The sequence below is a fragment of the Salmo salar genome, chromosome ssa07 (assembly GCF_905237065.1).
Source record: "Salmo salar chromosome ssa07, Ssal_v3.1, whole genome shotgun sequence".
Taxonomy (NCBI): Eukaryota; Metazoa; Chordata; class Actinopteri; order Salmoniformes; family Salmonidae; genus Salmo; species Salmo salar.
In genome coordinates, this window is record NC_059448.1 from 53,152,430 (window position 1) to 53,168,379 (window position 15,950).

Sequence of the window (15,950 nt, forward strand, 5' to 3'; positions counted from 1 at the left end):
TATAGCACTCGTTTTACTGTGGATAGAGATACTTTTGTACCTGTTTTCTCCAGCATCTTCACAAGGTCCTTTGCTGTTGTTCTGGGATTGATTTGCACTTTTCGCACCAAAGTACGTTCATCTCTAGGAGACAGAGTGCGTCTCCTTCCTGAGCGGTATGATGGCTGCGTGGTCCCATGATGTTTATACTTGCGTACTATTGCTTGTACAGATGAAAGTGGTACCTTCAGGTATTCGTAAATTGCTCCCAAGGATGAACCAGACTTGTGGAGGTCTACAAATTTTTTTCTGAGGTCTTGACTGATTTATTTTGATTTTCCCATGATGTCAAGCAAAGAGGCACTGAGTTTGAAGGTAGGCCTTGAAATACATCCACAGGTACACCTCCAATTGACTGAAATTATGTCAATTAGCCTATCAGAAGCTTCTAAAGCCATGAAATATTTTTCTGGAATTTTCCAAGCTGTTTAAAGGCACAGTCAACTTAGTGTATGCAAACTTCTGACCCACAGGAATTGTGATACAGTGAATTATAAGTGAAATAATCTGTCTGTAAACAATTGTTGGAAAAATTACTTGTCATGCACAAAGTAGATGTCCTAACCGACTTGCCAAAACTATAGTTTGTTAACAAGAAATTTGTGGAGTGGTTGAAAAATGAGTTTTAATGACTACAACCTAAGTGTATGTAAACTTCCGACTTCACCTGTATAAACAGCCTTAGGGGCTGTTGCTGCAGTAATCAAAGTATCGTTCATGTGATGGGATCACTCTCACGCTAATCTGTGGCAGGACCTACTCCCCACCCGTAGGCTGTGAAATGAAACCTCATCTGGAGTTCCTCTCTCCGGACAGAAGATCAATCTAACACATCAGACATGTGAAGCAATGCTGACACACAGAGAGGAAGGCAGTGAAGGAGATCATCTTCACAAGAGAGATTAAAAGAGTGACGAGGTGGGGGGGGGGTTTAAATCTTAATAAGGACTAGAGGTTAGTGTAAGAGAGATAAGGGGTCAAATAAGGGTGAGGTTGAGGATGATATGGGGTGAAATAGTGGTGAGGATGAGGAATAGTAGTGTTGAAATAGGGGTGAGGATGATGGAGATAAGGGGTGAAACAGGGGTGAGGATGAGGGAGAGTAGGGGTGAAATAGGGGAGAGGATGAGGGTGATAAGGGGTGAATTAGGGCAACTAACTGTAAGTCGCTCTGATTAACCTCTCTGCGAGTAATGCTAGTTTCCTGAATTTCCGCCTGTCTGACATGCGCAAAGTAAACTGCCTGTTACTCAGGCCCAGAAGCTAGGATATGCATATAATTGGTAGGATTGGATAGAAAACACTCTGGGTTTCTAAAACTAAAATAATGTCTGTGAGTATAACAGAACTGATATAGCAGGCGAAAACCCGAGGAAAATCGATCCTGAATTATTTATTTTTTTGAGCTTGGAATGACTTCCAATGCAATGCTATTGAAAGATCTTATTTCCGCCTCCCAGATTGCAGTTCCTATGGCTTCCACTAGATGTCAACAGTCTTTATACAAGGTTTTAGGCTTTTTTTGTTGACAAATGAAGAAGTATTTGTTGTCGTTCCAAGTTGAGCGCCAGGGCAAAAGTAGTCTTTTTGCGCGTGTGAACGTGGGCGCTCTCTTCGTTCTTTTCCTTTGCTGTTGAACATACTATTCTCCGTCTGAAATATTATTGTTTATTTAGATATTAGACAACCTGAGGAATGATAAAAAACATTGTTTGGATGAACTTTGCTGGTAACATTTTGGAATCCTTTGTATGCATGTTGAAAGACTGGATTATTGAATTCAATGGCGCCAACTAAACGGCGTTTTGGGGATATAAAGAAGGACTTTATAGAACAAAATGACCATTCATTGTATAGCTGATAACCTTGGGATTGCAACCAGAGGAAGATCTTCAAAAGTAAGTGATTTATTTTATCGCTATTTATGATTTTGTGTCGCCAGTGCTGGTTTGAAAGATATGTTGACATGGGGCGCTGTCCTCAGACAATCGAATGCTATGCTTTCGCCGTAAAGCCTTTTTGAAATCTGACAACGCAGTTAGACACTTGTATTTTCATGAATGTTTAATATTACAATTTTGTATTTTGAATTTGGCACGCTCCGATTTCACCGGATGTTGTCAAATTTGATCCCGCTAAGAGGATGAGTGTCTGATAAATGACTAACATGTAAATGAAGGCACTGTATATGGTTCAGCAAGTTGTTGTTTTTACACCTTGAGAACTACACTGTTCGCTCACAAGTTTCTCTCTTTTTTCTCTTTCTCTGGTCTTGAGGTGTAACTGATGATCTGTGTGAGAGCTGGAAATGGAAAGGTTGTCTTACCTGGTTGAAGTTCAGTGGACGGAATGGGAATGGAAAGGTTACCTTACCTGGTTGAAGGTCAGTGGACGGAATGGGAATGGAAATGTTACCTGGTTGAAGGTCAGTGGACGAGATGGGGAATGGAAAGGTTAACTTGTTGAAGGTCAGTGGACGGGATGGGGAATGGAAAGGTTACCTTGTTGAAGGTCAGTGGACGAGATGGGGAATGGAAAGGTTACCTGGTTGAAGGTCAGTGGACGGAATGGGGAATGGAAAGGTTACCTGGTTGAAGGTCAGTGGATGAGATGGGGAATGGAAAGGTTACCTGGTTGAAGGTCAGTGGATGAGATGGGGAATGGAAAGGTTACCTGGTTGAAGGTCAGTGGACGGGATGGGGAAAGGAAAGGTTAACTTGCTGAAGGTCAGTGGATGAGATGGGGAATGGAAAGGTTACGTGGTTGAAGGTCAGTGGACGGGATGGGGAATGGAAAGTTTAACTTGTTGAAGGTCAGTGGACGAGATGGGGAATGGAAAGGTTAACTTGTTGAAGGTCAGTGGACGAGATGGGGAATGGAAAGGTTACCTGGTTGAAGGTCAGTGGATGAGATGGGGAATGGAAAGGTTAACTTGTTGAAGGTCAGTGGATGAGATGGGGAATGGAAAGGTTACGTGGTTGAAGGTCAGTGGATGAGATGGGGAATGGAAAGGTTACGTGGTTGAAGGTCAGATGATGAGATGGGGAATGGAAAGGTTACCTGGTTGAAGGTCAGTGGACGAGATGGGGAATGGAAAGGTTACCTGGTTGAAGGTCAGTGGATGAGATGGGGAATGGAAAGGTTACGTGGTTGAAGGTCAGATGATGAGATGGGGAATGGAAAGGTTACCTGGTTGAAGGTCAGTGGACGGGATGGGGAAAGGAAAGGTTAACTTGTTGAAGGTCAGTGGACGAGATGGGGAATGGAAAGGTTAACTTGTTGAAGGTCAGTGGATGAGATGGGGAATGGAAAGGTTACCTGGTTGAAGGTCAGTGGATGAGATGGGGAATGGAAAGGTTACCTGGTTGAAGGTCAGTGGATGAAATGGGGAATGGAAAGGTTACCTGATTGAAGGTCAGTGGACGGGATGGGGAATGGGGTGGTCAAGGCCCCTCATATGCAGTGTCAAGGCCCCTCATATGCAGATGAGTGCCTGATGAATCCAACGTCTCTGATGAATGGGATGATGAGAACACACACACACAACACACACAACACATACACATGCAAGCACAGGCACGCACACACACACGGAGTTGACATACAGACGCCCACGCGCACGTACACACTCACACCATGTAAATGAGATGTGAGACACAGAACAGGGAGATGGGTCTCTGTATGTTAGCAGGGCCATCACACATGGATGATTTCCTGAACACTTACTTCATGTACAGTAGAGTTTCTAGTGTAGACATATGGCAACTCTGAACATATGATGTTAAGGTGAAAACAACATAAGACAAACAGACCAGGAGAGAAGACATGAGTTTAGTCCATGCAAGCAGCACAACCACCATCGGGAATATTACTTCATTCTGTTACCATGACGATGCATCATTTATACAAGAGAATGTGTGATTGTGTGAGTGAGAGAAAGAGTCGGTGGGAAGCAACTAAATGTTTTCCATTTAAAAACCTCCCAGACACTTAAACACACAGTGTGAGCCATTCACTAAACAGCAAGCTGCCACACAGCAGAAGAAGGTGCTGTGAGAACAAAACACACACTGCCTCAGTGGAAGGTCACTGTTCCACATCTGTTCAAAAGACAAAAGCCATGTTATGTCAATGAAGGTGAAAATGACAGTGGAGATGATGATGATGACTCATGTTAATGAAGAAGACAGCAAGACTCAACAACCCAAAACACCCTAAGAACACCTGCAGAGCCAACTTCAAAGGCAAATAATGCCAATCAACTGCCAGCCGAGGCCAATCCACAAAAAACAGCCATAACAAACAAACAATCCCAGGTGAACCAAAACACCAACAGCCTCAACAGACAAAACAAACAGCCTTGACCTCAGACAGAACCTCAACAAACGACCACAAAGACCACAAGACATACAGTACAACCCAAGCCTCTCCCCCCTCTCCCCTACCCCCGCCCATATCACACCGTTCCCCCCCCACACACCCTACCTGCTTGTTTTTGAGGTCGAGCGAGAGCTCGTAGTCGGAGGTGGCGGAGTGCGAGCAGGCCCCGTTGCGCTGCACCCTCATGGGGGAAGCTGTGTGGTGCAGGCTGGCCCTCCTCCCCGCCGCTCCCCCCCTGGCCTCTGCCCCATCCTCCTCCTCCTCCTCCTCCACATCAGCCTCTACTGCTGCCTCTCCCTCATGCTGCTGCTCCTGCTGCGAATCCACCACCTCTTTCTGCTTTTTCTCCTCCTCCTCCTTATCTCCTCGCTCTCCCTCCTCCTGCTCGAGTTCCCCTCCGCTAGGTGAGCGGGAGGCTGCGGGGGCGACCTCCTGCTCTGTTTCACCCACGCTCGTGCCCTCGGGTTTAGGCTGAGGCTGAGGTTCAGGATGGGGCTGGGCTTGGAGCTCAGGCTGCTGGGGTTGGACCTGGGGCTGGGGCTCCCCTTCTCCCTCTCTCTTTCCCTCCTCCCCCGAGGGTGAGTCTGGAGGAAGGTCGTCGCTGCAGAAAGGAGGAGAAAACGGCAGAGTGAGGGTTCTGCTTCCTGCTGGCTGACCTTTGACCTCTTCTCCAGGCTGTCTGGCTGGGTCGTAGTACAGGGTTTGACCTCTGTGTGAACCTCTCTCTGTGTCTCTGGTGATACGAGGTGTGTGCAGGGTCAGAAGAACAGGAGTCTGTCAGTTTGTCTGTGTGTCAGCGGAGGCTGTCCGGTATAGACAGCACAAGCACAGAACAGAGGACACTATACGACCACAGTGCATTTCAGTTTCAGTATTCAAAAGAGCACAGACACACTGCATCAACACCACACAGAGGAGCTATTATGAGGACACACGAAGAACAACTTTGGAGGAATCCGACAGCGACACACAGACATGGGATACAGTCATGCAGCTACAGGGTAAGTACAGGCCTAGACTGTCTCCACAGGGGCAGCCTGAGGTGTTCGTGTGTGTGTTTGTGTGAGTGCCTGTGTGTGTGTGCGTGTGTGCTTGCATTAGCAAGTGTGGGATAGCACGTGTGTGCATGTGAGCACCCGTGATTGTGTGTGTGCGTACAAGCATGTGTGTGTGTGTGTGTGTGTGTGTGTGTGTGTGTGTGTGTGTGTGTGTTGGCTTTTAGAAAGGGAATGGGGATGTCTGAAGTGTGACCTGCCGTGGGCATTGCACTGTACACAGGACCACAGCATACTGTAGCTACTGTTGTGTTGTTGGGGACTCTGGGACTGTCACAGTGTTTGATGGAGTGACTGACAGAGTGGGAACTCAGCTGTCAGCAGGGTGGCTAGTGTCTGATATTACTCTGGGACCATGAGGCTCTCTCTCTTACTCTGTTGCTCCTCCCCTCTTCCTCGCTCCTTTGCTGGCCATCTCTGTATGACCATCACTCTGTTCTTCCCCTTCCTCTCTCATCTTCTCTCAAATGCTGTTTATTCTTTCTTTAAAATATATATATTTGTTGGTACTTTTTAACCCTTTTTCTCCCCAATTTCGTGATATCCAATTGGTAGTTACAGTCTTGTCCCATGGCTGCAACTCCCATACGGACATGGGAGAGGTGAAGGTCGAGAGCCATGCGTCCTCCGAAACACGTCCCTGCCAAGCCGCACTGCTTGTTGACACACTGCCCGCTTAACTCGGAAGCCAATCGCACCAATGTGTAGGAGGAAACACCGTACAATTAGCGACCGGAGTCAGCGTGCATGTGCTCAGTCTGCCACAACGAGTCACTAGAGCGCGATGGGACAAGGACAGCTGGCCAAACCCTCCCCTAACCCGGATGAAGCTGGGCCAATTGTGCGCCGCCTCATGAGTCTTCCAGTCGAGGCCGGCTGCGACACAGCCTGGGATCGAACCCGGGTCTGTAGTGACGCCTCTCTCTCTCTCCCTCACCTCCTTCTTGTGCTCTCCCCCGTCCTTCTCCCACTAGTCTCCTTCCTCTCTTTATACCCTCTCTCTCTCTCTCTCTCTCTCCACACTCCCCTCCCTCCTTACTTTCTAAACCTCAATCTCTCTCTCTCTCTCTCTCTCTCTCTCTCTCTCTCTCTCTCTCTCTCTCTCTCTCTCTCTCTCTCTCTCTCTCTGAATTGCCAAGGCCTGATAAAGCCTCTCACTGCCCTATAGTGGAGCCCAGAACCCCAGTGTTGCTGACAGACAATCTCCTATCACATCTCTGGAACTGACAGACTGATCACAGCACTCTAGCCACTACAAAATATTACTGGTTCTCCAATGTCCAATGTGTGAGCCACAAGTAACGAGCCAGTTTGTCGGGAACTGCCAATAAAACATGTCTTGTCCTCTGATAGAAAAACAGAAATCCAAGTATGAGAAAAAAAATAACTTACATGTAACATAAAGTTTCTATGGGAGTGTGAATGCAAGACAAAGAAGTGTTACTGTTCTTTTGATAAAACTTTTATAGGTCGGCCTACATTTGTGAGGGAAAGTGACTAAGCGTGAACTCCATCGTGGCAGCTTTTCATGTCTTTATCTGAGTTGCTGAGCCACTTTAGTGTTCTAGATCTACGTCAGGCCAGATGATGATTGATGTATGACACGGCCAAGCCTTCATTTCCCCCCGGTTTCAACTTCTGAGAGAAGTTTTATGGAATTGAACCACATGTTTCAGTTCTTTCAGAGGGAAGTTTTATGGAATTGAACCACATGATTCAGTTCTTTCAGAGAGAAGTTTAATGGAACTGAACCACATGATTCAGTTCTTTCAGAGAGAAGTTTTATGGAACTGAACCACATGATTCAGTTCTTTCAGAGAGAAGTTTAATGGAACTGAACCACATGATTCAGTTCTTTCAGAGAGAAGTTTTATGGAACTGAACCACATGATTCAGTTCTTTCAGAGAGAAGTTTAATGGAATTGAACCACATGATTCAGTTCTTTCAGAGAGAAGTTTAATGGAACTGAACCACATGATTCGGTACTTTCTTGCTACGTTTGGTTCTTCGTCTTCATAGCTCTACGGTCGACAGTTTTAAGAACTTGAGGAGTTTTCTACTCTTTGAGATAAGGCCCATGAGTGTGTTTTCATGGACACATGAAAGAGAGCAAGAGAAAGAGAGAAAAATAGAAAGAGAGTGAGGAAGAAAGACTTTGGTATGCTAGATAGGCGCACACAGGCATGTGTTAAAGGCATGTGTCCTTGGTGCTCCGCAGTACTGCAGGGATGTGTTGTATATGTGTGTGTGTGTGTGTGTGAGTGTGTGTGTGAGTGTGAGTGTGGTGTGTGTGTGTGTGTGTGTTTGTCTTTATTACTGTCCAGTATAATGTCCTTTAAAATGGTGGAATCCATCCTGGGGTATCACAACACACTCTCTGCTTAAAGCTCTTCTTTAATGCGCTATTAAAACAGTGCTGCAAAATTACCCCTGAATGTCTCTGAAATCTTTAGAATTCGGGCCATGTTTAGGAGCGATCACATTTCCTCTTCTTTGACAGTGGCTGTGACTGTAGTGAGCAACAAATCTGAACATTTCAGGAAAACATATGCAGCGCTGCAAACGAGTACTGGAAGAGGAGATTCCCCCTGAGGGTGCTAAAACAGGGCTTTGCAGCGAATACAGAGCTGCAGTCAAAACAGCATACTGTGGTGCCGCATCATCATCAAAGCAAGATGGAAAAATCTAACTAATTCCCCAAACCTCAGTGATGAAGAAAATTAACACAGAGAGGGGGGACTGAAGTGTTGTGTCGTGTGTGTGTGTGTGTGTGTGTGTGTGTGTGTGTGTGTGTGTGTGTGTGTGTGTGTGTGTGTGTGTGTGTGTGTGTGTGTGTGTGTGTGTGTGTGCATGCAGCACAGTGCACTTGCTTATTTCTTCACTGTTCCAATGTTTGCGGACCTCTTCCTCGCCAATGCATTCACCCTAACACATTTTACCCAAACGATCTATGCGCAGTGCATTGCCAACAAAATCCCATTCTGTTTTCCTTTGTTCCTCACATACTGTAGGTCTCTACAACAGCTCTGCATTTTCACTGAACAGCTTGTGAGGCAGACAGAGAGTATCTTCATAAGGACAGGACGTGTTCTCATAATGGAGCTGGCGTATGAATAATGGATGGAGAAATAAAGCCTGGGCGCCTCGGCACTCAGCAGGTGTGCTTGGGCTTTCGGGGTAAAAATACATCCTGCCCGAGACGGGGAGTTATTTTCTTGCAGGAAGAGTTTCCCTGTTTTTCTGTTGTTGTCGTGACGAATCCAATCTCTGTTCCCTGTTGTTTGTCCCTCAAAGAGTAAGAAAAGTACTTCTGATGATCATTGATATGGCGTATTGATATCTAAAGAGACAGGGTAACAGAGGAAGGACATGGAGGGACTATAGTGTATGCAACAGGGGTGATACAGTTTACAGGGGGAACAGGACAGACAGGTGTTGAGCAAACAGACAATGTAGAGAGGTATGTCGATGCCATGCAGCTACGGACAAACAGAAGAGCACACAGTGAGACAGTGAGACAGAGGTGTTTGCTTGCATATGAAACTATTCTACTCCCTCTTCACCTCCACTACTACATCTCTACCTCTTTACTTTCTTTTTCTCTCTCTAATAATCCATCTCTCCTCTTAGCTCCCTCCCTCCCTTCTTCCCTCCAAATATATAATGCTCCCTGCCCACCTCGTCTCTCTCTCTCTCCACTTGCCTCTGTCCCACCTTCCTTCCTTCCTTCCTTCCTTCCTTCCTTCCTTCCTTCCTTCCTTCCTTCCTTCCTTCCTTCCTTCCTTCCTTCCTTCCTTCCTTCCTTCCTTCCTTCCTTCCTTCCTTCCCTTCTGCCCCCCCTTCCTCCCTCCCTCCATATGCCAGTGGAGGCTCCTCAGAGGAGGAAGGGGAGGTCCATCCTCCTCAGTGAAATTTCATAAAAATAAAAATAGTGAAACTAAAAAACTAAAAAAAGTTATCCTTTTTAGATAAAGCTATACTAAATATATTCATATGTCACCAAATAATTGATTAAAACACACTGTTTTGCAATGGTCAATAGTAACTTCAACAGCACTCTCTGGGGTATCACCATGGTGTAGCCAGCTAGCTTCTGTCCTCCTCTGGGTACATTGACTTCAATACAAAACCTAGGAGGCTCGTAGGCCTCACCTCCTTCCATAGACCTACATGGTAATCATGACTACTTCCGGAGGGTGACCTCCAACAAATCAAAGCTTTTGCAATATGAACTGACATGTTGTCCATCCGATCATAGGATTATGATTAGAGAATTCATGATTTTTCAGTCTGATCAACTGTAGGCTACTAATAATAGCAGCTGCATACAGCCTATGCGCCCCGTCCATCTGGTCAGGGTAACTAATTGGTAATGTTATGTATTTATAGTCCATTTGTGTGTCAGGAGAAAATGTGAATGTGGTCAAATTTGTTTTATATTCAAAATTGGTCTGGCTAGGCTGCCAATACGTTTTCATCCCATAATGATTAACTGTAATGAATCAGTCAACATTATGGTGATGACAGATGTGAGTTAATGTTTTATAAGGCCTACAGCTGCATAGGCCTGCATGATGCAAACACGCACAAAGCAAGCTCAGCCCTGTGAGTTCTGTCGTCTATCAGTTGATGTCTCTGTGTCTGGGTAGAGGGAATCTCCCTCCTCATCTCGTTTAAATGTAATTCATATGATATAAGTATAAGGTTACTGCAGTTTGGCAGGGTTTTCATCCACGTGGCCTGATTAAGAAAAACTGGTCCCATCATAGCCCTTATAAAACCTTTTACAACTGATGAATCACTGTCATACCTTATAGGGTCCAGAGTTTTGCTAAATAAGTTAACAGATAAGGAAAAACTCCAGGCCCCAGGAGGTAAAAAATTGCCTCCCCACTCAGGGACCTATGGTGCCACCAGTCTGCTTGCAGTTGTCAGTTATCGTCAGGTACTGTATGTGGATGATCAGGAATTTATTCAGGAACGTTTCTTGGGCTACTTTGATGTGTGAAGTGGGCGAGATGCGCAGTCTGTGTTTGACTGTGAATTTTGAGATGTCTGAGTTTAACTTCATGGAGAAACTTGTTGTTCACACCTGCAATGGCACAGCTGTAATGGAATGTATCTGCTATTTGTATTTACAGCCAAGTCCCCTCCTGTTCCCTGATTAAGAGGTGATGACCACTCCACTAGCATCGTCAACTCTCTCCTGACATCAACTGAAGCCAACATTCAATGTGCTCCACTGGCACATTGAATGTTTTCTCTCCAAGCACTGTGAGTACCCCTATCAATTTTCTATCATTACTGTATGTAGAGTCCATCACATACACAATCACATTATTACATATCAATGATTTTACGCTTGGACTAACTCATTCTTAGCTCTTTAGTCTAACTGTTTAGTGTGTTGTGTTATTGCTTTTTGTCTTCCCAGACAAATCCTGTCCTGCACTGAAGTCAAGCTTCTGAACACCTCAACTCATGCCTCATACCCTCATTCAATCACTGCTGTGGTCCCTTCCCAACACTGTAAGTAGCCCTCATCTCCATTCCCCATAATAGTGTACTTACTATACATGTCTTTATTAAATGCTTTAGGTTAAAATCATTTGTCTTTGACGATTTCTGAAACACACTTTGTGGTCTAGGTGGATTCCATGCCTATACCGTGGGTCTCCCATCCTCCTCAATTGTTCAAGTCACCAGCCTCCACTGCCATATCCATCATGCTCCCTGCCCCCTCCTTCCCTCCCTCTCCCTCCCTCCATCTCTCTCCTTCCACTGTGGGCTAAGGAGATTGAGTGGTTCCAGGTGTCAGGGTGACTGACAGGCAGAGCCAGGCCTTGGCTGCTGCCTGACACTCACTCTTCCCTCTCTCTCTCTATCCTCTCTCTCTCTATCCTCTCTCTCTCTCTCTCTCTATCCTCTCTCTCTCTCTCCATCCTCTCTCTCTATCCTCTCTCTCTCTCTATCCTCTCTCTCTCTATCCTCTCTATCTCCCTCTCTCTCTCTATCTATCTCCCTCTCTCTCTATCCTCTCTCTCTCTATCTCCCTCTCTCTCTCTATCCTCTCTATCTCCCTATCTCCCTCTCTCTATCCTCTCTCTCTCCTCTCTCTATCCTCTCTCTCTATCTCCCTCTCTCTCTCCTCTCTCTATCATCTCTCTCTCTATCTCCCTCTCTCTCTCTCTCTCTATCCCCTCTCTCTCTCTCTCTCTCTCTCTCTATCCTCTCTCCTCTATCTCCCTCTCTCTCTATCTCCCTCTCTCTCTATCTCCCTCTCTCTCTCCTCTCTCTATCCTCTCTATCTCCCTCTCTCTCTCTCTCTCTATTCTCTCTCTCTCTCTCTCTCTATCCTCTCTCTCTCTCTCTCTATCCTCTCTCTCCCTCTCTCTCTCTATCCTCTCTCTCTCTCTCTCTCTCTCTATCCTCTCTCTCTCTCTCTCTCTCTATCCTCTCTCTCTCTCTCTCTATCCTCTCTCTCTCTCTATTCTCTCTCTCTCTCTATCCTCTCTCTCTCTATCTCCCTCTCTCTCTCTCTCCTCGCTCTCTCTCTCTATCCTCTCTCTCTCTCTCTATCCTCTCTCTCTCTCTCTATCCTCTCTCTCTCTCTCTCTATCCTCTCCCCCTCTCTCTCTATCCTCTCCCTCTCTCTCTCTATCCTCTCTCTCTCTCTCTAAGCTCTCTCTCTAAGCTCTCTCTCTCTAACCCCTCTCTCTACCCCCCTGTCTCTTTCTCTTCTTCTCTCTCATGCTCTCTCCTCTTTCCTTCTCTATCTCTTTCCCTCTTCCATGTCTCTCTCTCTTCCCTTTTTCTCTCTCTGCCAGGAGACTGACAAGTGCAGCCAGCCTCCGTTGCTTTGCCATTAGGATGTAATTACAGTGCCGACGGCTCGCGCTCAACAGTGACCGCTAACACCTGCACAAGTCTACGTGAGCCGACCGGGCGTGTTAATGCGAGGTTGGTTGACGGTTGGTTGTCTGCATTGTGTTTGGTTAGCTGCAATAGTGTTGCAGCAGTTTCCTTTCACGGTGACATCAAAGTGTTGGCTACCCAGGGTTGGGGTTTATCTACTGCATTGTCCATCCTCTTCGCTGACTTTACTGTATACTGCTGTTGCTGCATTAAAGGGAAGATTCAGCTTACATGCTCCTTGTGTTCATGGCACCCTGCATGCAGAGCGTTTTAGTGTGTGCGACACACACAACATTATGTGTTTTTAAAGGAACGTGTGTCCTTGGCGCTGTGCAGTACTGCAGGGATGTGATGTATGTGGCTTTCTGTGTGTGTGTGGCTTTCTCTGTCTGTGTGTGTGTGTGTGTGTGTGTGTGTGTGTGTGTGTGTGTGTGTGTGTGTGTGTGTGTGTGTGTGTGTGTGTGTGTGTGTGTGTGTGTCTGCGTGTGGGTGTCATGTGTTTGAGTCATATATTACTGTAAGTGTGTGTGTGTGTGTATTTGTGTGAGTGTAATTCTGTATATATATTTCTGTGTGTGTGTGTGCGCGCATGTGAGTGTACATTTCTGTGTGTGTGTGTTTCTCTCTCTGTGTGTCTGTGTTAGCATGCGCAGGCCTCCCTGCTGTTTCCCTGTTGCCCCCATATTGTGACACACCAGTTCCCTGCCGAAGGAGAGAGAACAATCTCTTTAATGACCCCCCTCCACTCCCACAGTGTGAAACATTAACTACTCTCACGCTTCAGGCATCCCGGGCTCAAAAACTAAACATAATGATTATTAATTCATATCAAAATTAATATTTTTTTCCTTCCTAGAGTGTTTGAGTAGAGATGAGACCCTATGAGTCTAGAATCTCTTTTAGAGAAACCTTCAACTCTAAACACTTCATGGTACACAGAAGCCAGTCCCAGAGCTCCCTAGGTCCCGCGGCCATCTCGATTTGACGCTAAAGAGCCCCCTGTGTCCTAGTGTGTTGTGGTAGCACGCTGTTTCGCTCCCGTCCCGGTTTGTCAGCTTCATATGAGTAGGATTTTTGTCATGACACCCCCCTGAGAGAGTATTCTGAACCTGAACGTTTCCCTGACGACAGTAAGGTATAGGTGGTGTACACTCGCTACAGTCAGGTATAGGTGGTGTACACTCGCTACTGTAAGGTATAGGTGGTGTACACTAGTTACAGTAAGGTATAGGTGGTGTACACTAGCTACAGTAAGGTATAGGTGGTGTACACTAGTTACAGTAAGGTATAGGTGGTGTACACTAGTTACAGTAAGGTATAGGTGGTGTACACTAGCTACAGTAAGGTATAGGTGGTGTACACTAGCTACAGTAAGGTATAGGTGGTGTACACTAGCTACAGTAAGGTATAGGTGGTGTACACTAGCTACAATAAGGTATAGGTGGTGTACACTAGCTACAGTAAGGTATAGGGTGGTGTGCACACTAGCTGCAGTAGCAGCAGTAGTAGGGTGGTGTACACTAGCTACAGTAAGGTATAGGTGGTGTACACTAGCTACAGTAAGGTATAGGTGGTGTACACTAGCTACAGTAAGGTATAGGTGGTGTACACTAGCTACAGTAAGGTATAGGTGGTGTACACTAGCTACAGTAAGAAAACTGTAAACTGGGCACAGAACATCAGAACAAGAAACAAGCAACACTTTTATTTTTTGGGGTTCAGGCATGGATTTAGCATACATGGGAGGGGGGCTAATTTGCCATCCATACAGTATTGCTGAGGTGGCTTTCAAAAGGTTGCCCTTTTTCTGTGTCTCCATGGCGATGATCCCATCTGGGATCTGAACCCTGAAACCCTCTGGTCACGAGCCCAGATATCTAATCTATCTCTGCTGCTGATGACACTGCAGAAACTGAGTTGTTTATAGTAGCGATACTAGCGAAGAAGGAAGAATGTCAAAGTGACCCAACTGTCGCTAGTGTACACCACCTATACCTTACTATAGCTAGTGTACACCACCTATACCTTACTGTAGCTAGTGTACACCACATATACCTTACTGTAGCTAGTGTACACCACATATACCTTACTGTAGCTAGTGTACACCACATATACCTTACTGTAGCTAGTGTACACCACATATACCTGACTGTAGCTAGTGTACACCACCTCTACCTTACTGTAGCTAGTGTACACCACATATACCTTACTGTAGCTAGTGTACACCACCTCTACCTTACTGTAGCTACTGTACACCACCTCTACCTTACTGTAGCTAGTGTACACCACATATACCTGACTGTAGCTAGTGTACACCACCTCTACCTTACTGTAGCTAGTGTACACCACATATACCTTACTGTAGCTAGTGTACACCACATATACCTTACTGTAGCTAGTGTACACCACCTCTACCTTACTGTAGCTAGTGTACACCACCTCTACCTTACTGTAGCTAGTGTACACCACATATACCTTACTGTAGCTAGTGTACACCACCTCTACCTTACTGTAGCTAGTGTACACCACATATACCTTATTGTAGCTAGTGTACACCACATATACCTTATTGTAGCTAGTGTACACCACCTCTACCTTACTGTAGCTAGTGTACACCACATATACCTTACTGTAGCTAGTGTACACCACATATATCTTATTGTAGCTAGTGTACACCACATATACCTTATTGTAGCTAGTGTACACCACATATACCTTACTGTAGCTAGTGTACACCACCTATGCATCACAACTGTGATTTGGCTGATTTGAGGAAATGTAATATATTCAACCCTAACTGCTTAACTCTTTAACAACCCTCCTCTCTTTCCACTCTCTTATTGCTTTCTTTCAGATTACTAGCACCCTCTTCTTCTTCCTTTTCCTCCACCTCCTCCTCTGCTCCCTTCACCCTCTCCTCCTCCTCCTCCTCTGATTCCCCTCCTCCTCTGCTCTCTTCACCCTCTCCTCCTCCTCCTCCCCTGATTCCCCTCCTCCTCCTCTGCTCTCTTCACCCTCTCCTCCTCCTCCTCCCCTGATTCCCCTCCTCCTCCTCTGCTCCCTTCACCCTCTCCCCCCAGTCCTCCTCCCGATTCCCCTCCTCCTCCTCTACTCCCTTCACCCTCTCCTCCCAGTCCTCCTCCCGATTCCCCTCCTCCTCCTCTACTCCCTTCACCCTCTCCTCCTCCTCCTCCCCTGATTCCCCTCCTCCTCCTCTGCTACCTTCACCCTCTCCTCCTCCTCCTTATCCCCTGATTCCCCTCCTCCTCCTCTGCTCCCTTCACCCTCTCCTCCTCCTCCTCCTCCCCCGATTCCCCACCTCCTCCTCCTCCAGCTCATGAGTCGAGCATTAATCAGTTCATCAGGCAGAACACAAGGACAAAGACCAGTTACTGGCTGATTCCGCATAAATAAGCATATTTCTCTCCCCTGATTCCCCTCCTCCTCTGCTCCCTTCACCCTCTCCTCCTCCTCCTCCTCCCCTGATTCCCCTCCTCCTCCTCTGCTCCCTTCACCCTCTCCTCCTCCTCCTCCTCCTCCTCCCTTTGGTGCAGAAAGAA

The 15,950-nt window shown here is 46.3% G+C and overlaps 1 protein-coding gene across 3 annotated transcripts in view; it reads right to left on the reverse strand.

The window, feature by feature from the left end:
• The window catches only part of LOC106609634 (IQ motif and SEC7 domain-containing protein 3-like), a 183,470-nt gene that overhangs the window by 93,270 nt on the left and 74,250 nt on the right, over positions 1-15,950 (reverse strand). For 2 of the 3 annotated variants that reach the window (XM_045722253.1, XM_045722254.1), the window contains exon 3: positions 4,525-5,020. The exons of the other annotated variant lie outside the window; for it this stretch is intronic. In XM_045722253.1, the coding sequence (XP_045578209.1) occupies positions 4,525-5,020 (496 nt within the window). The remainder of the gene's footprint in view (positions 1-4,524; positions 5,021-15,950) is intronic. 3 annotated transcript variants of the gene reach the window in all.